Consider the following 22,464-nt stretch of genomic DNA (forward strand, 5'->3'; position numbering starts at 1 on the left):
TGGGTCATATGGCAATTCTATTTTTAATTTTTTGATGAATGAGATTGACTTTTTTCACTCAGAATAATTCATCTGAGATTCACCCAAGTTGTTGTATCAGTGGTTCATTTCTTTTTATTGTTGGGTAGCATTTCGTTGTTATGTATGTACCACAGTTTGTTCAACCACTCACTAGGATATGTGGGTTGTTTCCAGTTGGGAAATAATTAAAGACAAAATTAAAACAGTATAACAAACAGTATATATGTAGAGGATAAATTAAAGAAAGGAAAACTATGAATGTAGGGGGAAGAATGTTGAGGAATCAATTCACAATGACCAACTACAAAATTCCAACATGAGAGAGAAAATGGTGGGAACCATGATACTGAAGAAATAACACACAAAATCATCCCAAAATAAAGGATATAGGATTAAATTAGGAAGGCCTTCATTCTCCACTCCAAAAACCATCAAGGTGAAATTATGGAACATCATTCTAAAGAAAGGATCTTTCCTCTAGAAAGAACACACAGTCCTATCCAAGCTGTGGAATGAAAATGGCATTAATACAAGAAACTTAACTGCAAAGGAGAAATACATATATGTAGGATTTTCAACTTATAATTCTATAGGTTACGGCAGCCTATTACAAATAAGACTGCCACAAACATTTGTGTATAGGTTTTGGTATGGATGTAAGTTTTTATTTCTCTGGAATAAATGCTCAGGAGTCTGATTGCTGGGCTACATGGTAAGTGTGTGTTTAAACTGATTGATCAATCAACTGATTGATTGAGACAGGGACTGACTCTGTCACCCACGCTGAAGTGCAGTGGCACAATCATGGCTCACTGCAGCCTTCAACTTCCGCGCTCAAGTGATCCTCTTACCTCAGCCTCCCAAGTAGCTGGGACCACAGGTGTGCACCACCACACCCAACTAATTTTTTATATATTTTGTAGAGACGGCATTTTGCCACATTGCCCAGGCTGGTCTTGAAATCCTGGACTCAAGTGATCTGCCCGCCTCAGCCTCCCAAAGTGCTGGGATTACAGGCGTGAGCCACTGTGCCCAGTCGTATGTTTAATTTTATAAGAAATTGTTACGCTGTTTTCCAGAGGGGCCGAACCTTTTTACATTCCCATCAGCAATGTATGAGAAATCTAGTTTCTCTGCATCGTTACTAGAATTACATATTATATTTTTTATTTTAGCCATTCTAATTGGTACATAGTAGTATCCCATTGTTGGTAGAAGAGCTGAGGCAGGACTGGCTTGTCTGTCATAATGTAAAAGAGTCTTGGAAGATGTCCGGGGTCCAGGGTCTAAAACCCCTCGTGGCCTTTGGAACACCAAGCTCTGTGCCAAAGGGTGGAAGGCTGCACTGCCGCACCACAAATCTAAGCCCAGGGCATAAAACCCCTTGTGGCTTTGATGGAATCCAGGGCTCAGGGCATAAACCCCTCGTAGCCTCTGGAATGTGCACAGACTTGTTGGTTCCTTGCTTCTTTCTTGTAAACATGACCTCCATTATCTCAAGCAGCAGAGCATATTCTATATGGGTCAAAGGAAATGCTAAACCGTCACAGCTACACTTAATGCACCACTACCTTTCTACTCTCACCTCCTCATGCCCTCACCTGTTTACCCTCACGTCCTCACCACCTGCTTCTTTGTTTAATCACCAATTAATAGGGCGGGTTCCCAGAGCTCGGGGCCTTTGCAGCCTCCAATCTAGCGCTGGCCCTCTGGACCCACTTTATGAACTCTTAACTTGTCTTTTCTCATTCCTTTGACCCCGCCAGACTTTGTAGCCCTCACAGCCTGGTGTTGGGCCCGATCACCTCAACATCCCATTGTGATTTTAATTTGCATTTCCCAAAAGGCTAATAATGTTGAACATCTTTTCATATGCTTACTTGCTACCTTTATAGGTTTTTCTTTTAGCCGATTTTTTTTTCTTTCTTCTTCTTTTTTTGTTTTTTAAGTGACAAAGTCTTGCTCTGTTGCCAAGGCTAGAGTGCAGTGGTACAATCATAGCTCACTGCAGCCTTGAAGTCAAACTCTTGGGTTCAAGGAAGCCTCCCGCCTCTGTTTCCCTAGTAGCTGGGATTACAGGCATGTACCACCACACAAGCTTTTTCCCCTATTTTCTAATTGTATTGTTTGCTTTCTTGAGTTTAGAGAGTTCTTTTTTTTTTGGCAACAGAGTGTCACTCTGTTGCCCAGGCTGGAGTGCAGTGCCGCGATCTCACTGCAACCTCTGCCTCCCAGATTCAAGTGATTCTCCTGCCTAAGCCTCTGGTGTAGCTTGGACTACAGGCACCCACCACCACACCGGCTAATTTTTGTATTTTTAGTAGAGACAGGGTTTCACCATGTTAGCCAGGTTGGACTCAAACTCCTGGCCTCAAGTGATCCACCTGCCTCGGCCTCCCAAAGTTCTGGGATTACAGGCGTGAGCCACCGCACCCAACCTCTTGAGTTTAGAGATTTCTTTACATAATCTGGATATAAGCCCTTCTTTGAATATGTGATTTGCAAATATTTTCTCCCAGTCTGTGGCTAAACTTTTCACCCTCTTTACAGGGTCCTTCACAGAGCTAAGTTTCAAACTTTTTTTTTTTTTCCTGAGACAGAGTCTCACTCTGTCTCCCAGGCTGGCTTGCAGTGGCGCAATCTCGGCTCACTGCAACCTCCGCCTCCCAAGTTCAAGCGATTCTCCTGCCTCAGCCTCCTGAGTAGCTGGGATTACAGGTGCACATCACCACACCCAGCTAATTTTTGTATTTCTAGTAGAGATGGGGTTTCACCATGTTGGTCAGGCTGGTATCGAACTCCTGACCTTGTGACCTGCCTGCCTCGGCCTCCCAAAATGCTGGGATTACAGGCGTGAGCCACCACGCCTGGCCAGTTTTGAACATTTATGGAGTCCAATTATTGTTTTCTTTTATGAATTTTTTGGTGTCATGTCTAAGAACTGCTTACCTAGCCCTAGGTCCTGAAGATGTTATCCTATGTTTTCTTTTTTTTTTTTTGAGACTGAGTCTTGCTCTGTCGCCCAAGCTGGAGTGCAGTGGTGCAGTCTCGGCTCACTGCAACCTCCACCTCCTGGGTTTGAGCGATTCTCATCTCAAACTCCTGACCTAAGGTGATCCACCCACCTTAGCCTCCTAAAGTGCTGGGAATTCAGGCATGAGCCACCACACCCAGCTGTGATATTATCCTATGTTTTCTTCTGAAAGTTTTATAGTTTAACATTTCATGTTTAAATCCATTTTAAGTGGACATTGATTTCACAAATAATCCATTTTACATTGATTTTTAAAAAATACTGTGTGAGGTTTAGGTCAAGGTTCATTTTTTTGCCTATGATGTTCAATTGTTCCAGCCCTATTTTTGGAGAAAGAAAAAAAAAAAAACTATCCTCCCTCCATTGAATTGTTTTTGCACTTTTGTTAAAAATCAGTTGGGCATATTTGTGTTAATCTATTTCTGGATTCTCTATTCTGTTCCATTGATCTGTCTGTTCCTCTGCCAATACCACAGTGTTTTGATTAATGCAGCTATATAGTAAGATTTAACAGTAGGTGGAATGATTCCTCAACCCATGCTTTCTTTTTCCAACATTTTAGTTATCCTAAAATGTTCTAGTTTTTACTATTCTAGCTCTATTCATGCTGCTTATCCTTGCTTTTAAGGTCTTCCCCATACCTAGTAGAGGTATGGTAGCCTGGAGAAGAAGGGGGAAAAAACAAAGAATCATGAAGGAAAAAAACAAATATTATATAACTACTACCCTAAAACATTACTCATGTAATTTTTATCCATCCATCCTTCAATGGAGTGCCAATTTCTCCATGAAAGGTTCTCTACTATTCCAAGCCATCTCTCTATGTGGTAGCTCATTAACCACAAGTCATTTGTTTTCTTCCGTTAGATATTTGTAAATATCTTTTGTGTCAACTCATCAAGGGACAGGGTCCATGTTTCAGACTTCCTTTTTTTTTTTTTGAGACAAGTTATCACTCCACTGCCCAGGATGGAGCACAGTGGCACGACCACAGCTTACTGCAGCCTCGACCTCCTGGGCTTAAGGTATCCTCTCAGCTCAGCCTCCCATGTAGCTAAGACTGCAGGCATGCACCAGCACACCTGGATAATTTTTGGTATTTTTTGTAGAGATGGGGTTTCACCATGTTGCCCAGGTTGGTCTCAAACTCCTGAGCTCAAGCAATCTGCCTACCTTGGCCTCCCAAAGTTCTGGGATTGCAGGTGTGAACCACCACACCTGGTCTAGACTTCTTTATATCACTTCATAAGTTTCAATAAACATTTAATTAATTATTTATCTAATTATAGTTTACAACAGAGAGATCCTAGAAAATCTAGATGAACAAGAGTAACAATGAGCTAAATGCTCCTCTATTCCTAGTAACAGAATAATTATCTCACCAAACCTCAAGATTTTTAACCTCATTTCTCATTTAGTGTTAAAGAATATATGTCACATCTAGGCTGTTCTTCCCTTTTCTTGACAAGATGTCTTAGGTAAAGAGATCAGTGAATAGCAAATTATGGTGGTTTCCTTTTTTTTTTTTTTTCCTGCTGTTTGCTAACAAAGTCACCATTCACCTAAATTTTAGGGCTGTTAGACATGATTCACCCCTAACATACCATGTAGCTTTATTCGAAAAGTAAATGGCTCCAGCCTGGGCAACAGAGCAAGACTCTGCCTCAAAAAAATAAAAATAAAAAAACAAAAAAATACAGCTGCTTAATCCTTGATTTTAGTTATAATTTACAATAATCATTACCTGCTTAACCTCTGGATCAAATGCCTGCTCCTTTGCTGAAATTGTACAGTGTATATACAAATATATACAGATACATATCCACACCCCAAAAGTTTCTTCATTGGCTGTCTATGAGTTTAGGCTGTTTAAATAATTTGCAACACATTATTGTAGTAAATAGAATAAAATTATATGCAGATTAGCTCTTTCTTTTCTTACAAAATATAGCAATACATACATGCTACGACAACTTTGCAAAAACTTACTTATTCTGTGCCTTTCCAGTTCTGTCACTGTACTATAGTACTACAAGGCAGGTTAGGCAACAATTAGGAAAGTTTCAGAACCATTAGTCTCACAAACTTTCATCTAGGATGCCTCTGGTGGTCTCTGAAGAGATCTTCTCCAAACCCTCATCTGATGCTATTGCAACTAAGTAAATGAACTACAGTTCTCAGAATATACACATTAATAAGGCTCTTTTTAGCTTCACCCTTTTCACTTCTGTGCTTTATGATGGACTACAATACTCATAATGCAATACTACAGCCCCTATCATTGACACTATCATTTCCATCAAACACAAAGAAACCTCCTTCTGGATTACCAAAAACTAAGAAATCTGGGCCAGGCGCAGTGGCTCATGCCTGTAATTCCAATACGTTGGGAGGCGGAGGTGGGCAGATCATGAGGGCAGGAGCTAGAGACCATCGTGGCCAACATGGTGAAACCCCTTCTCTACTAAAAATACAAAAATTAGCTGGGCGTGGTGGCACATGCCTGCAATCCCAGTTACTGGGGAGGCTGAGGCAGGAGAATTGCTTGAACCAGGGAGTCGGAGGTTGCAGTGAGCCGAGATCAGGCTGCTGCACTCCAGCCTGGCGATAGAGCGAGACTCTGTCTCAAAAAAAAAAAAAAAAAAAAAAAAAAAACTTAAGAAATCTCTTAGTTCTAGTGTTATGAGAACTAGGAGTAACCTGAACTCAGAAGTTGTTTATGAGAGTATAAACTGCTACATTCACTTTAGAAAGCATTCTAAAGATAAACATGTGCACATCCAACAATTATGCTCGTTTTTATATCCTCGTGACATGAATACCAAAAGATATGCAAACATATTTATAACAGCATTTTTCATAATATTAACAAATGCAACAACCCAAATGTTAATTATAAGATGACTGTGAGGCCCGGCGTGGTGGCTCACGCCTATAATCCCGGCACTTTGGGAGGCTGAGGTGGGCAGATCATGAGGTCAGGAGTTCAAGACTAGCCTGGCCAATATGGTGAAACCCTGTCCCTACTAAAAATACAAAAATTAGCCAGGCATGGTGGCGGGCGCCTATAATCCCAGGTACTTGGGGGGCTGAGGCAGGAGAATTACTTGAACCTGGGAGGTGGAAGCTGCAGTGAGCCGAGACTGTGCCACTGCACTCCAGCCTGGGCAACAAGAGTGAAACTCTGTCTGAAAATAAATAAACAAACAAAAGATGACTATGGTATATTCACACAACAGAATTTCATACACAGTAAAAACCTAATGAACTACAGTTAAACACACAACATGGATGAATCTCAGAAACCATGAATTTTAAAAAGGAAGTCACATAAGGTCATATGCAATAAACTATCATATTTGTACATTGCAAAGAAACCAGTAAAATGAAACATTATTATTTAGAAAAATAACAATGTAATTTTATTTATTTCGTTTTATTTTGAGACAGGGTCTCTTGCCCAGACAGGTGTGCAGTGGCACAATCACGGCTCACAACAGCCTTGACCTCCCAGCTCAAGCAATCGCAATCCTCCCAAGCAGCTGGGACTACACAGATGTGCATCCCCACGCCCAACTAATTTATTTTATTTTTTGTAGAGATAGGGTTTTGCTATGTTGCCTAGGCTGGTCTTGAACTCCTGGGCTCAAGCAATCTTTCCACTTTGCCTCCCAAAGTGCTGGGATCACAGACACGAGACACCACACCAGGACCCCTGGTAATTTTGAAAAGGAAAAGTGTTTAAAAACAGTTTAGTGAGAGTCAGGGAGATGGACTGAGGAGTACACATTTAGCTTCAACAGGACTGGTAAAGTTACAATTCTTAAGTTGGGTAATAGTAGGCTTATTCGTTTCATTAAGCTTTAAACATATGTGTGTGTATGTGTTTTGAGTGTGTATCATCTAGAATCTCTGGAAAACTAACATTCCAGCTAATCATAAGGTGACATTCCTGATAACTGGGAACAATGCCAAGGAATAAAATCACTTTATTATTACTATTTGATAACTTTTGTAGTAAGAAAATGACAGGTGCCTCGAAAAATTAAAGCAAGGGGTGGGTAAGGGAAGTGAGTGTGGCTAAAAAAGAGCAACATGAGGAATCCTTATAGTGCTGAATATGTTCTTTATCTTAACTGTATCAACATAAATACCCTGCTTATGATATTACACCATCGTTTCAGAAGATGTTACCATTGGGAGAAACAGGGTTAGGTGTATATTAGATTTGTGTTATTTCTTCCAACTGCATGTAAATCTAAAACTACTTCAAAATAGAAGTTTACTTTTAAAAACAACAACAGAAAAAGGTCCTTTTAGTCCTGGATTTCTCCACCTTGGCACTACTGACATTTTGCAGCACCTAATTATTTCTTGTGGGTCTGTCCTGGGAATTGAAGGGTAGCATCCCTGGCCTCTATCCACTAAATGCCAGTAATGTGCCTCCATTTGTGACAACCAAAAATGTCTCCATACATGCCAAATGTCCTCAGGAGGGGAAAATTGCCCCAGTTGAGAACCAGTGCTCTAGTCATAAAAGCCAAGAAGAGATATGAAAATGTTCCTAATTGAAGAAGATGAAAGAGATATAACAAATAAACGCAATACTTGATCCTGGACTGAATCCTGTCCTGGAGGGTAAAGAATGCTATAAAGAACATTATTAGGCCAATTAACAAAATTGAAATTAAATGGTAGATTAAATAAAAGTATTGTATCAATATTAAATATACCTAAGTTGGTAACTGTAGCGTACTTATGTAGGAGATTACTGCTATGCTTAGGAAATACATACTGAAGTATTTAGGGGAAAAGGATCGTGATGTATGCAATCTACCATCAAATGATTCAGAAAAAAATATATAGAAAGATATATACACGTGAATAGTATATATATCTGTGTGTATATGTATTTAATGTATATATTGACATATATAGACATATCTACGTAGCAGGTGGATCTGATTAAAGAGTATGCAAGTGTGTTCTTTGAACTATATTATTTTTGTAACTTCGCTGTATGTTTAAACTAATTACAATTCAGGTGTGGGGTTTAAGTGGAAGAAAAAAAAAAAAAAACTTTTGGCCGGGCACGGTGGCTCACGCCTGTAATCCCAGCACTTTGGGAGGCCGAGGCGGGTGGATCACGAGGTCAGGAGATTGAGACGATCCTGGCTAACACGGTGAAACCCCGTATCTACTAAAAATACAAAAACAAAATTAGCCGGACGTGGTGGCGGGCACCTGTAGTCCCAGCTACTCCAGCCTGGGCGACAAAGCGAGACTCCGTCTCAAAAAAAAAAAAACTTTTATAAATCCTAAAGGCGGGTTTCACAGCAGTAGTACAGCATAAGTGATAAACATCCCAAGAAGATAATGACTACTAACGGGATAAATTCCTACTTCAACCCCAAGACATTCGTTGGAAAGAATTATCTACCTTCAGCCTCTCTCTCTCTCCTTGCCCACTTTCTGGAGGTGACCCCCTGAACAGTGCGGGACAGAAAATTAATCTATCTCATTAAAAAAAAAAAACATTCTAGGAAGTGACTCAATAAACCTACATCTCCGCTCGATTTCTCCACAAATCACTGAGGCATCTTCATCCTCAACAATTAAGAAGCAAAATCGAGGAAAGCACACAAGTGTTTCAAAGAAAACCACTTATGCACTCAGCTGAGCAAGAACGTTAAGTGGACTAGAGAAGAGACAACACTGAATGTCTAGGAGGAGTGAGTAAAAAGGAAGGACTAAAAAGAGATAAATCAGGAGCCAGTCTGAGAGAGGTAGAATGCGTATGCCCGCCAGAAAAAAAAGTATTCCAGTGAGTGCGAGTGTGTCAGCGGGAGAGGGGTAGCTCACCTGGCTGTGATAAGCAGAGGGTGCTGAGTGCCCACCAGCTTCCGCACCTGCATAGCGATGTTGCTGAGCTCGTCGCTCAGCAGGCAGCGAAGGCTCATGAAGGACGTGGGGTACCCCACGATCTTCTCCGCCTCTGACACTACCTGATTCCAGTGGGCCGGGGACTTGGAGGACTGACCACGCCAAGAGCCCACCGAGGAGATGGTGTCGAGGGACGGGGACCACCACAGGCGACGCGGGGAACCCGAGGCTCCAAGATAACGTGGCAAGTGCAACAGCAGCTGCCGAAGGTTCATGGTTTGAGTCTGGAAGGGTCTGGGACCTGGGGGTATCCAGAAGTGCCGCGGGAAACAAACCAGGGGCAGAGGAGGAACTTACAGTAACTAAAAGGAAGCGGCAATTCTTGACCCTCAGAGTAAGGTGGCTTCCTGGAGCAGTGACCAGAAACGAACTTTAACTGCTGCTTTCTGCAGCCCAGGCTGGGCAAACAACAGTCCCAGCTCAGCACTGCCCCCGGCCACCCGGGGTAGAAACCACAGCCGCTGCCTATGTGGAAGACGCCATATTGGAGGCATGGAATGCGGCCTGCCGTAAAGACAGAGGCGGGTTGTTAAGTATACTCTCTACTTTACGGCGTACCCGAGAACGCCCCCGCAGGGGCGGTGCTTTGGAGGTGAACCCGGGTTGGGAGGTTCAGCTCCTCCCACCCCCCCGCTCTGGCCAGCAAAGGTCGCCAGTGACAGGGATCAGTTGTGGGAGGCGAGTGGTCCTTCTGCACACGGTATCTGGGCCTAGTCTGGATTCATTAAAGTCCCTGGCGCCCAGCACTGAGTGGCATGCATAAGTATTGGTGTCATGAACAACGGTCAGCCCCCGGCTTGCCCGCAAGGAAGGGCGTCGGGCGGAGGCACCAGTTCCTCCCGGAAGCTTTTTGTCGCTATCGCCACCAGCCCCTGGCAGTGGCAGTGGCCGTGGCCGGGCGTGAAGGCGGCCTCTCGGGCTGCATGCCTCCTGGAGCTGGGGCCACGTCTCAGTGGTGGAACGCCTAGTCGGGGCGTGGGGCTGAGCCCTCGTGTCCTCAGGGCCCAGCCAGACATAAAGCAGCGTGGTGCGGCGGAAAGGGGTCCCAAGGAAAGTCCTCGGATCCAACTTCGAATTACCGGCCTCCTCACTGAGCTTTGGGAGAAACAGCGGTGCTTCCTTCCCGCGGGTGCGGAGAGGAAGAATGAAACGTTGCCTACTCCCTGCCTCTTATCTTCCTCTTTATGCCTAGCCTGGAGCTCAACTCCAGGATTGAAGACTATCGCTGACCGGAGTGCTTTTCACGTACTAGTTCATGTATTACTTTATTTAATCCTCAGAACAACCTCATTAAGTAGATAATATTAGTATTCTCCGTGTTTTGTATGAGGAAACTAAGGTGCAGTCGAGTCGCGTAAGTTGCCTAAGACCACACTAGACAGGGATGTGAGCCCAGACAATCTGGTTTCAGAATCCGTATTCTAACCAAAAGATTACACTGTCTAAATAATAAGCTCCCATCCACTCTTTTCTCCTTATTGCTGAGAGGAAATAATCAATATGATTATCTTTTCAGTAATGCTACCTATTTTTTTTTCAAATGTGCCTAAGATCTTACCTCCTTTCTTATCACCTAAAACAGGTGTTAACCGTTCTTAATAAAGGATATATTATCAATTTTTTACACTCTTAAAAATAGCTTATAAAACTCTCTAAAACTTTCAAAATCCTTCCAAATTCATGGTATTTTATTTTTATCTTTTATTTATTTTTTGAGATGGGTCTTGCTCTGTCACCCAGGCTGGAGTACAGTGGCGCGATTTCAGCTCACTGCAACCTCCGCCTCCCAGGTTAAAGCAATTCTTGTGCCTCAGCCTCCCAAGTGGCTGGGACTACAGGCGCCTGCCACCACGCCCGGCTAACTTTTGTATTTTTAGCAGAGACTGGGTTTCACCATGTTGACCAGGCTGGTCTCAAACTCCTGACCTCGAGTGATCCGCCCACTTCGGCTTCCCAAAGTGCTGGGATTACAGGTGTGAGCTACCAGCTACCATGCCCAGTCTGTCAGTATTTTTTAAATGAGCATCATGCATAATACTGTACCAGCCTCTTGAGCTACAAATAAAGACTGGGCCTTAAAGAGTAGTTGTTCACTTTGCAAAACAAGATGATTTTCTCTACAAAAGATTTAGCTTCATACTCTCCCTTTGGCAAGTTTTCCTTGTGATTTAAATTTTTTATTTTATTTACAAAAATTCAGTTTAGGTAACTTTTCAGGGGCACATTTTATTTAACATGAATTGTGATTATAAGTATCAAACACAGTCTATACCCTCAAAGTAAGTAAGCTGAAGTTTGAAAATAATTCCTGTGAAAGAGATAAACTCTTGGCAACAAAATTCAGGTCTGTTAGGAGATGAAAATAAATATGGAGAGTGAGATACTTTACCATTCCAGGAGATGAAAATAAATATGGAGAGTGAGATACTTTACCATTCCAAAAAGTTCCAAGGCCAGAGCTTCTGGGTTATCCAAGGTGAAAGAAGTCATGAAAATACAAAGATAGATAGAGACTAATGTGATATATTGTGCACCTGAGGCTGTTTCTTCAGCCTCATGGTACCTTAAGGGTAACTTTTCACGCAATTTCCTCAATAGCAATTCACAGCATGTACTTTAATTTCTCCACAGAAGCCAAGTGCATTCTTCTCTGGTCATACTCTATTAACCAAGTTTTTGATTATTCATGGGACTTTGGGTCCCATTTACTTTAAATAATCAGCATTTTCCTTTATACTTACAGTTAAAAGGTTGCATTATACTTAATGATAATCAGTTTTTAGAAGGTTAAAATGGTATTTGTTCTTTAATCTCCCAGATAAATATATAATTCCTTAGAGTCTTTATGATTAAAGAAATTTCTGAATTGCTAGTGACTTTTGGAGAACAGGGAGGGGGAGTATCTGTGATTCTGCCCTTCCTCTGCCACTGATAATAGTTATATTAAGGATGTCTGTGAATGTGTGCATAAAGAAAGAATACAGCAGGATTTCTCAGCCTTGGCATTATTGGCATTTTGGACCAGATAATTCTTTGTTGGGGGAAGGGGGGCAGTCCTGAGTATTGTACGGTATTGAGTAGCATTCCTGACCTCTACGTACTAGATGTTAAGCAGCACCCCTTTCCAAGTTGTGACAACGAGGTATGTCTCCAAACATTACCAAATGTCTGTCACCCTGGAGTGCAAAATTGCCCACTGGGAAATGGGAGATGCTGAAAGAAAAAAACAGTGTCCATCCATGACATTTACTCCTACAAAGCAGCAAAAAAGAAGTCCTGGGTGTGAGTAGCCCTGCAGGTTAGAGAGTGGTCACTCCACAATCTATGGAAACTTTCAGCCACACTCAGGGACTTTCCCTTGGCATCGGAGTTGTTTTGGAGACAGCACGCTGACAAAAAATGATCACAGTTCCTCCTCTACCTTTTTCAGGGTTCTGAAGCTTATACCAGTAGAACTCACTGGGCACTCTGCATTCTACTGACCTTAGAAAGAAGTAAGGTCATATTTGATGTCCTTTTCTTTGGCTGGAAACCCGAGCCAACCTTGGAAAATACAAGCTCTTAACAAGGATAGTGCTGTGGGCGCTGGCATTTCCATGATTAGGTGAGTGGAAATAGATAGAGATATTGCAGCCACCCTCCTTCTGTCACCCTCAATACAATCACCTATTGTTTATCCTGAGAGAGTTCTTCCAAAGGCAGATGAAAGCGTCGTGGTGTATCTTGGGCAAAGATGATAAAAGGAGGCAAAAATCCAGAAGTTTGACCACCTACTTGGTTAGCAGGCTGTGGAGATGCCACATAGTGCCATTGAGAATGCAAAATGGTACATGGCAGCTATGGAAGGGAATTTGATAATCCTCAGCAAAATTACATATATATTGCCCTTTGCCCTAGAAACCCAATTCTAGGAAAATATCCCAAATAATGACTTAAGCACAAGGTTATTCATTGCAGTATTATTTGTAATAGCAAAAGATTGGAAACAATCCAGATAACCCCAAATAAGAGATTGGTTGAACAAACTCGAGTAGATCTACACAATGAAACTATGCAACTGTGAAAAAGAATGAGGGCCATTTCTTTACACTGAGGTGAAATGATCTCCGAATATATATTAGTGTAAAAAAAAAAAAACCAAAGTGCAGAACAGTATATGTGCTTTTTTTTTGTAAGATAGCTAAACTACAAATGAGTATTTGCATATATTTGGAATAGGAGGAAACAGGTGGAGGAGACAGGCATGGAAGCTAGACTACTCTGAATAAGCCTTGGCTATATGGTTTTGATTTTAGAATCATGTATATGTTTTACATTTTCAAAATAATTTCAAATCCGAAAGAAAAATGCAATTCCTAAAATTTGAAAACAAATAATCTAACTGTATATTAAGTTGGTGGCATAACCATAACAAGTAAACACTTTAATTACTTTAGAAAATATTGTTTTCACTGTACAATCAGAATATATGCTCAGGATAAATAGAACTACAAAGATATCTTAAGCTTTAGTCAATAGTCTTATTGGTGGTTGAAATACAGATACTATTATAGTACTTTCAAACTATTCATGTATATATAGGTAAAAATTACTAGAGTTTTTAGGAACAGTGATTTTCAGAGTAAGTAGAATCCATGTAATATTAAAGTTGAATTAGAAAGAATATGAACTTATGATTCTTTTCTTTTTAAAAAATGTATTTCTTATATCCCAGTAAGAATTATTAGGGGAAAAAAAGCATTTTACTTCCTTTGTCCCTTGGAAAGGCCTAGAAGTGATGACAATTTTGTAGTAATAAGCATCTTTAGCATTCACATTCTTTTTTTTTTTTTTTTGAGACACAGTCTCGCTCTGTCACCCAGGCTGGAGTGCAGTGGCGCAATTTCAGCTCACCACAACCTCAGCCTCCTGAGTTCAAACGATTAGCATGCCTTAGCCTCCTGAGCAGCTGGGACTACAGGTGTGTGCCACCACACCCAGCTAATTTATATATATAATATATATATTTTTTTTTACAAATTTAGAATGTTTTATATTTTGAAAACACTTCCAGTTTAATTGTTTTCTTGGTTATCTTATGTATTTTATAATTATGCATTCACCACATACCCTGAGAAGGCTCCATCAGTTGCCTCCAGAAGCACAGAATGACCAGGTGCTGGGTGGAATTTCAAATGCAGACCTTCTTTCTGACTGGTCCTCTCTGTATGTTCTTCTGCCACTCGCAATTCATAGCTGTTTTTTTTTTTAATTTTTTTTTAAATTTTATTATTACTATACTTTAAGTTTTAGGGTACATGTGCACAATGTACAGGTTTGTTACATATGTATACATGTGCCACGTTGGTGTGCTGTACCCACTAACTCGTCATTTAGCATTAGGTATATCTCCTAATGCTATCCCTCCCCCCTCCCCCCACCCCACAACAGGCCCCGGAGTGTGATGTTCCCCTTCTTGTGTCCATGTGTTCTCATTTTTCAGTTCCCACCTATGAGTGAGAACATGCGGTGTTTGGTTTTTTGTCCTTGCGATAGTTAGCTGAGAATGATGGTTTCCAGCTTCATCCATGTCCCTACAAAGGACATGAACTCATCATTTTTTATGGCTGCATAGTATTCCATGGTGTATATGTGCCACATTTTCTTAATCCAGTCTATCGTTGTTGGACATTTGGATTGGTTCCAAGTCTTTGCTATTGTGAATAGTGCCACAATAAACATACGTGTGCATGTGTCTTTATAGCAGCATGATTTATACTCCTTTGGGTATATACCCAGTAATGGGATGGCTGGGTCAAATGGTATTTCTAGTTCTAGATCCCTGAGGAATTGCCACACTGACTTCTACAATGGTTGAACTAGTTTACAGTCCCACCAACAGTGTAAAAGTGTTCCTATTTCTCCACATCCTCTCCAGCACCTGTTGTTTCCTGACTTTTTAATGATCGCCATTCTAACTGGTGTGAGATGGTATCTCATTGTGGTTTTGATTTGCATTTCTCTGATGGCCAGTGATGATGAGCATTTTTTCATGTGTTTTTTTGGCTGCATAAATGTCTTCTTTTGAGAAGTGTCTGTTCATCTCCTTCGCCCACTTTTTGATGGGGTTGTTTGTTTTTTTCTTGTAAATTTGTTTGAGTTCATTGTAGATTCTGGATATTAGCCCTTTGTCAGATGAGTAGGTTGCGAAAATTTTCTCCCATTTTGTAGGTTGCCTGTTCACTCTGATGGTAGTTTCTTTTGCTGTGCAGAAGCTCTTTAGTTTAATTAGATCCCATTTGTCAATTTTTTTTTATATTTTTAGTAGAGATAGGATTTTGCCATGTTGGCCAGACTGGTCTCGAACTCCTGACCTCAAGTGATCTGCCTGCCTCAACCTCCCAAAGTGCTGGGATTACAGGCGTAAGCCACCACGCCTGGCCACATTCTACTTTAAAAAACATCATTTCCGTTGAAAAGAAATGAGGCTCTTTGGAGATATGGCAGATTTTTGTCTGGGGCAAGAAATGTGTATGATGAAGCTTGAACATCTTGTGCCAGAAATCAAGGAAGCTATTAAAGTCCAAAGGGACAGGTCAGAGGCACAAAGGGATCAGCATAAAGGAGCTCCCACTGGCTGAAAAGAGGACAATCTTACCCAAAAAAGTAAGAACTACAATTGATTGGAATTCATTGATTACATATAAATCGACGAGTTTATTATTAGCTGTAACTGGGACAATACTCTGAATATTTGCAATGTAATAAAAGAATTGAGCATTTATCCTGTCTTTCCTGTGTGAATTATATTTAGTGATGTCTTAGCCTGGCTTACCCCCTTGAAAGTTGAACCTGAGACAAGGGCTGACTTTTTAGGTAGTTTATTTTGGACAGTGATCTCAGGAAGCAGAAGTGGATGACTAGGGAAAGTGAAACAGAGAGAGTCAGTACAAGGGTGTTCTCTAGTTTGTCATCACTGTGGGCAATGAGGCCTTGAGCCATGTAGAATATACTTGATAATTGTCAGCTTGATGCAAGAAGAGAGCTGTTACTTATTAGCTCCCTTCTTCCATTGGTCCAAGTTTCCTCCTTGGGGCCTGAGCCCCCTCATACTTCTAAGCTGTCATGTGTGAGTGCTAGGCAAATGTCCCTTCTTTGTAGTGTCAGAGGAACTCAGGGACAGAAATTGAGATGTATGCAATGCAGATGAGGAGAGATGCTCTCAGGTTACACCTGCAGGAAGCAGGTTGCTGCATCAATGGCTTTAGTAAAAGGTGGGCTGAGAGGATGAGAAACAGGGAACAAACCACTTCTAATGGGGTAATCAGATGTCCCAGATTGATGAAGGAAAGTTCTACTTTATAAAAATAATTACATCAAATAAAAGAGAAGTAATAGAATTAGGAAATCACCATTTTACAATTCCTCATGAATTAGTTGATTTAGGCAACAATTATCAAAATGGAAGGCTGATAGGGAACCCTGCAATGAAGGTCTCAGGCTAACACCACCTGTAACTATTAATCAATCTCAGTGTCACTATGAGTGGGGAGTCCACCCATATGTGCCTCCTGATATGGTGCTTTATGAAATACATACCACCACCTAAGAAATATTTTAGCCAAAACAGTTGAATCTAAATCTCATCAAGTCTTGAGGACTAACTTCCAATCTTCTAGAAACATAGGAGAGGTAGAAATAAGTAAAATGGCATCACAAGGAAGCCAATGGACAAATCCAGCCTATGGGATAGTCTGCAAGCCAACTGCCTGGGTCTCTTCAACAGGACAAGGGAGGAAGAAGGGAGTAAAGGGACTCCCCTAGGTTGAAAGATTTTAAGAGGCAGAGCAAACCAAGTGTAATGTGTAGACCTTGTTTGGATTCTCATTCTAACTAACTGTTAAATGTAAGTTTTGAGACACTCAAAGAAATTTGAATATAGTTTTCATACACTAGGTATTGCAAAAGACTTATTAATTTTACATGTGAGTCTATAAGAAAATGTTCATATTTTTAAGTGATGGATACTAATGTATATAGGGATAAAATAACACAATGCCAGGAATGTGCTTTAAGACACTTCAGGAAGGGAAAAATAGATGAAAGAAGTATGTTAAAAGAAGTATATTTAAGTTACTAAATTATTAGGTAACTTATTATGCTGCAGTAAATTACTGATAAAATTATCTATTAATCTTTTTATAATTTAATACATAAAGTGAACCTGCCACTAACACAAGAACTAGAATATTGATCATAGCTTACTTCTATCTATGTAACCTTTCTCCATCCCTTTCCCCTTACTTACCAAATTAAAGTTATCTTTATCCCGAATCTTGTATTTGTCATTCCATCACTTTTCAAAAATATAATTTAATAATATATGTATTCCTAAAAATATGTCATTTAACAGTAGTTTGTTAGTTTTAAGTTAAAAATGAAGTTTCATGCCAGATGTAATTTTCTGTGGCCTTTTTAATTTATTCAACATTATTTTGCCGAGATTCACCCAAGTCATACATACATAGTGGCAGTTCATTTGTTTTGACTGTTGTATAGTATCCATATCCACTCTCCTGTCAGTGGACATTGGGATTGCTCTGGGGTGTTTTCTATTACAACAATGCTGCCATGAACAGGTTTACAAATGCCTCCAGGTGCACATGGCAAGGATTTATATCTAGCATTGGAATTGCTTGGTTGTAGAGTAGATGAATGAGCCAAACAGCTTTCCAAAGTGGCTATACCAATTTACACTTCCACCAGCCATTTATGAGAGATCCTCTCATCACTTGATACTGTCAGATTTCTTAAAATTTCTACACAAATGGGTATAAAACAGAATCTCATTATGGTGTAGATATGCATTTCCCGTATCACTAGAAAGATAGCTGAATGCACTTTCCATATTGTAGATTAGCCCTCAAAGATGGTGTGGGAAGTTAGAACTATAATTCTTTATTGCAATTGTTCTCTTTGGTTTAATTTTTAGGTCTTCCCGTCTCAGATCCTCACTCCTTATATTCACAATAGTCCTTTCTTGCCATTTCCTTTAATGTTCTAAGTGTTTGACCTTAGAACAACTGTAGTTAGAGAGGAAATGGACCAAGACCTACTCTCCTTTTTTCTAGTTTCTCTCCCTACAGGGCAGCAGTGTGGAATTGACTTGTGGAATTGACTAGCGGTGCTGCTAGTTAATTTCACACTAGGATTAGCTCAACAGGGGAAGAAGTTGGTCCTTTTCTTTTACAAAGGCTCTTTCTGGGGGACTATTTTCTTTTAGAAACTTAGAATGAAAAGAAAAATCCGCTGAGAAGGTTTTTACTTGAATTGTAGACAGTATTATAAAATAGCCATCTAGGTTCTACACCTCTGTCCTAAATTAACTGTATGATCAGAGGCTAGTTACTTAACACCCTGAGTTTAAAATTACTCATTTGTAAAACAGAAGTCAATAATCTCTTGAGTCCATTTAAGTGTCAAAATGTTTTTATTCCATGAACAAAATTAGCTAGTAAACTGACTTGTTCCTTAAGGTAATTTCGTCTTCTCCACTTACTTGCTTCCTACCAACCTGATTGATCTTGGCATTAACACAGGTTAAAACTTGAGGCCCTAGGCTGGTCATGGTGGCTTCTGCCTGTAATTCCAGCACTTTGGGAGGCCAAGGCAGGAAGATCACTTGAAGCCAGGAGTTCAAGACCAGCCTGGACAAAAGTGAGATCCTGTCTCTACAAAAAAATTAAACACACACACACACACACAGAAGATTTCAGACAGGGCCCTGTCATGCTTCTTGAATCGTTATGTTTGCCACTGCATCCCCAGAACTCAATACTGTATCTGCCAAAGAATAGGCACCACATAAATATTTGTTCCAGTTGAATGAATAATGAATGAACAAGCTAGGTCTTTATGCTCCATTCCCATTTCCACTCCACCATCATACTCAAAATCAGAAGTTACTTGAGTTGTACTTTATTTATAATGAGATGATCAGGAAGCACAGAGTAGAGAATGTCTCCAGTACTACAAGTCTAGCTGGCTCTCCATTACCGTTTAAATGTTTCTCATGAATAGCAAAGTAACCACACCCAGCTGATCTCTGGGCTTGAGGACCAGATATCAGTATTTTTCAAATACTCTCCAGGAGGTTCTAATATACAGCCAGGTTGAGAATCACTATTATAGAAAAAAATAAAATACTCTACTCTTTATTTCTGTTACTTTTGTTGGCTTTCTCTCTCTCTCTTGTTTCTGCATTTCTTTGTTCCTTTCTCCTTTATTTTTAAATAAATATTGGTTAGACTCCATTTTCTAGGGTTCTAGAGAAATTCTGGCAGATCTGAATACAGAAAACTCTCTGTTGCATAGAAGGCAGATATAGGTAATATCAGGTAACAGGGAGGGATGAAAACATACAGCATTTATTACATGTATATGGACGATAACTTCAAATTATATAGAGTTGTTAAGGCATCTTGTCAGTAACTGCTGCCCTAGAGTAATAAATATAACCCCTAAATTATATGACAATATTCCCTCTGTCTTAAAATACAATTTCCTCTAAAATCGGAAAGTGTTTCATTCAGGGATGGGTGTTTCCATGGTTAAAAAAAATAAATCAGTTTGGTCAGTTAATTCTAATAAATCATTTTTCAAAAATTTAGTGAAAAAACTCTGTTTTTTCTGTTCAAGGCATTCTGTTCATAAGTTCCATGACCAATTCAGTTAAGTCAATTTGAAGCCCCATGTAGACTCGCCCTAATTTCTTTTTAGAAATAGCTATTAACAGTCCCCCCAAATTAAAGTCACATATTCAAAGCCTATTATGATGTGGCCATAGGTAAATGGACCTTTAAAAACTATTTCTTAGGCTGGGTGCAGTGGCTCATGCCTGTAATCCTAGTACTTTGGGAGGCCGAGGCGGGCTGATCACCTAAGGTCAAGAGTTTGAGACCAGCCTGACCAACATGGAGAAACCCCATCTCTACTAAAAATGCAAAATTAACCAGGCGTGGTGGCACATGCCTGTAATCCCAGCTACTCAGGAGGCTGAGGCAGGAGAATCACTTGAACCCGGGATGCGGAGGTTGCGGTGAGCCGAGATCGCGCCATTGCACTCCAGCCTAGGCAACAAGAGCAAAACACCATCTCAAAAATAAAAATAATAAAAATAATTAAAAAATAAAAACTATTTCTTTCATATAAAGCAATGTGTCAGAAATGAGAGAGAGAGAGACTCCTTTATTAACCTTGGCAATATGGCAGTATGGAAGAGATATCAACTGGCTAGGCTGCAAAGAATTTGTAAAAGACCTTTTGAGAAAATCAGGTGACTAGGGCAATTTATGTAAGGTTATTGCCCAGAAGCTGACACTCACATAAAAGAGATGTCATTGTCAACTACTACAGTGTCAGAGCTGTTTCTCAAAATTATCCTGGTTTAAATCAAGCAGAAGAGCTTACTCTAGTGTTTTCTGTTCTTTGAAATCATGCCATAAATAAACATCTGTAATAAATATGTCTGAACATTATAGGGCTAGTATGACTATGTTGGGAGTAATAGATTTGAAGTGCATGACAAAATAAAAGGAATATGCTGATGTCAAAGGAAGTAAAAGTTGCTTTATTTGTCTAAGAATAAAAGACATTGGGTCCCCAAAGTCTAAACAAAGAACAGCTCTACAAAAGATGCTCTTCCCATGGATAGTGACACAGCTCAGTGACAAGTGATCAGTCATGGGAGCCAGGTGCCCTGTGTTTGAGTTCCAGCTTTGCTGTTAACCAACAGTACAATGTTGGGCAAATTATGTAACTTCTCAGTACTGTTGTTTTCTTATTGGGAAGAACAGCAATACCTATGGCAATGGGTAATTTTGAAGAGTAGCCTGAGTTCATAAAGTGTGATCAGTGCCTGGCACATAGTAAGTTTATAACATAAACTTATTAATATTATTATTCTCCACTTTTCAAGGAAAAGTTCTCCTAACTTCAAATCAATAATAATTTTTTGTGTGTGTGTGTATTTTCAGTAGAGACGGGGTTTCACCGTGTTAGCCAGGATGGTCTCGATCTCCTGACCTTGTGATCCGCCCGCCTCGGCCTCCCAAAGTGCTGGGATTACAGGCGTGAGCCACCGCACCCAGCCTAAATCGATAATAATTTTAAAAAGCTATAAAGTGTTTTTACTTCTTATGCTTTTAGGAATATAGCTCTTTTTAATTCTAGAACAAATCATACAATTTTCCCACATAACATAAGCATGTATAGTATATACATATAAAAGACAATTGGCTGGGCGCAGTGGCTCACATCTGTAATTCCCAACACTTTGGGAGGCTGAGGTGGGCGGATCACAAGGTCAGGAGTTTGAGACCAGCCCGGCCAATATGGTGAAACCCCATCTCTACTAAAAATACAAAAATTAGCCAGGCGCAGTGGTGCACACCTGTAGTCCCAGCTACTCCCGAGGCTAAGGCAGGAGAATCGCTTGAACCCGGGAGGCGGAGGTTGCAATGAGCCAAGATTGCACCATTGCACTCCAGCCTGGGCAACAGATCAAGACTCTGGCTCATTAAAAAATAAAAAAAAAAATAAGACAATTGAAATGCTGTGTTGCTCATGAATATTATGATGATGTTGTTTTAAGGAAGTTTGCGGTTGTATGGCTTAAAACTTCTTTTAGAGAGACATCTATTCTCTATCGAAAACATTTTTTGAATTAGACTTCTCTTAGAGTGGCCTCCTTGTAGCATTTTTTTAGTGGATTTTTTTTCTTTTTACTTTTTATTATAGAAGTTTTCAAACTTCACACAAAAGTAGAAAAAATAGGATAATGAGCACCTATGTACTTATTATCCAGTTTTGGTAATTATCAACATTTTTCATTTCCCTTCGCCAAAATGTTGGAATATGTTGAATCAAATCTAAGATATCACAATATTTTATTTTTAAATATTTCAGAATTTATAATAAAGACTTCCTTTTTTAAAAAGTAACATCACGCCTGTAATGCCGGCACTTTGGGAGGCCAAGGTAGGTGGATCACTTGAGGTCAGGAGTTCAAGACCAGCCTGGCCAACATGGCAAAACCCTCCCTCTACTAAAAATACAAAAATTAGCTGGTCTGGTGGCAGGCACCTGTAATCCCAGCTACCTGGGAGGGTGAGGCACAAGAATCGCTTGAATCCGAGAGGCGGAGGTTGCAGTGAGCCTAGATTGCGCCACTGCACTCCAGCCTGGGTCACAGAGTAAGACTCCGTCTCAAAAAAAAAAAAGTAACAACAATACAATTGCACGTAAAGAATTATCAAAATTCTTAATATTCAAATTGTCTTAAAAATGTATTTCTATAGTTGATTTACTTAAATCAAGATCCAAACCTTTTAGTTTATATTTTGGAAGCTATTTCAGCTTTATACTTATTCTAAAGGAAAATGAATGACTACAGCTGCAACTTGAAATTGAAATCATTATAATAAGAG

At 40.1% G+C, this 22,464-nt stretch overlaps 2 protein-coding genes across 5 annotated transcripts in view; one reads left to right on the forward strand and one right to left on the reverse strand.

Moving 5' to 3' along the window:
- The window catches only part of PDSS2 (decaprenyl diphosphate synthase subunit 2), a 308,385-nt gene extending 298,686 nt beyond the window's left edge, over nucleotides 1–9,699 (reverse strand). For 3 of the 4 annotated variants that reach the window (XM_055390712.2, XM_055390714.2, XM_063707803.1), the window contains exon 1: nucleotides 8,918–9,516. In XM_055390712.2, the coding sequence (XP_055246687.1) occupies nucleotides 8,918–9,213 (296 nt within the window). In that variant the 5' untranslated portion in view covers nucleotides 9,214–9,516. Of the gene's footprint in view, nucleotides 1–8,917 lie in introns of all 4 variants that reach the window. The other variant, XM_019030158.3, reaches the window with a different exon arrangement.
- LOC129534255 (uncharacterized) lies at nucleotides 9,495–12,602 on the forward strand. The gene is made up of 2 exons (XM_055390715.2): nucleotides 9,495–10,243; nucleotides 12,429–12,602. The coding sequence occupies exons 1-2, from the start codon at nucleotides 9,773–9,775 to the stop codon at nucleotides 12,561–12,563; spliced, it is 606 nt and encodes a 201-aa protein (XP_055246690.1). The 5' UTR covers nucleotides 9,495–9,772; the 3' UTR covers nucleotides 12,564–12,602.
- Nucleotides 12,603–22,464: the final 9,862 nt, after the last annotated feature.

The sequence above is a fragment of the Gorilla gorilla genome, chromosome 5 (assembly GCF_029281585.2).
Source record: "Gorilla gorilla gorilla isolate KB3781 chromosome 5, NHGRI_mGorGor1-v2.1_pri, whole genome shotgun sequence".
Lineage (NCBI taxonomy): Eukaryota > Metazoa > Chordata > Mammalia > Primates > Hominidae > Gorilla > Gorilla gorilla.

Excerpts from the sequence above, each read along its gene's own strand:
- LOC129534255 (XM_055390715.2), top strand. The coding sequence starts at position 9,773 with ATGAACAACGGTCAGCCCCCGGCTTGCCCGCAAGGAAGGGCGTCGGGC. Across the intron at positions 10,244-12,428 it reads CTGACCGGAGTGCTTTTCAC|GGTTCTGAAGCTTATACCAG; the intron begins GTACTAGTTCAT and ends TACCTTTTTCAG.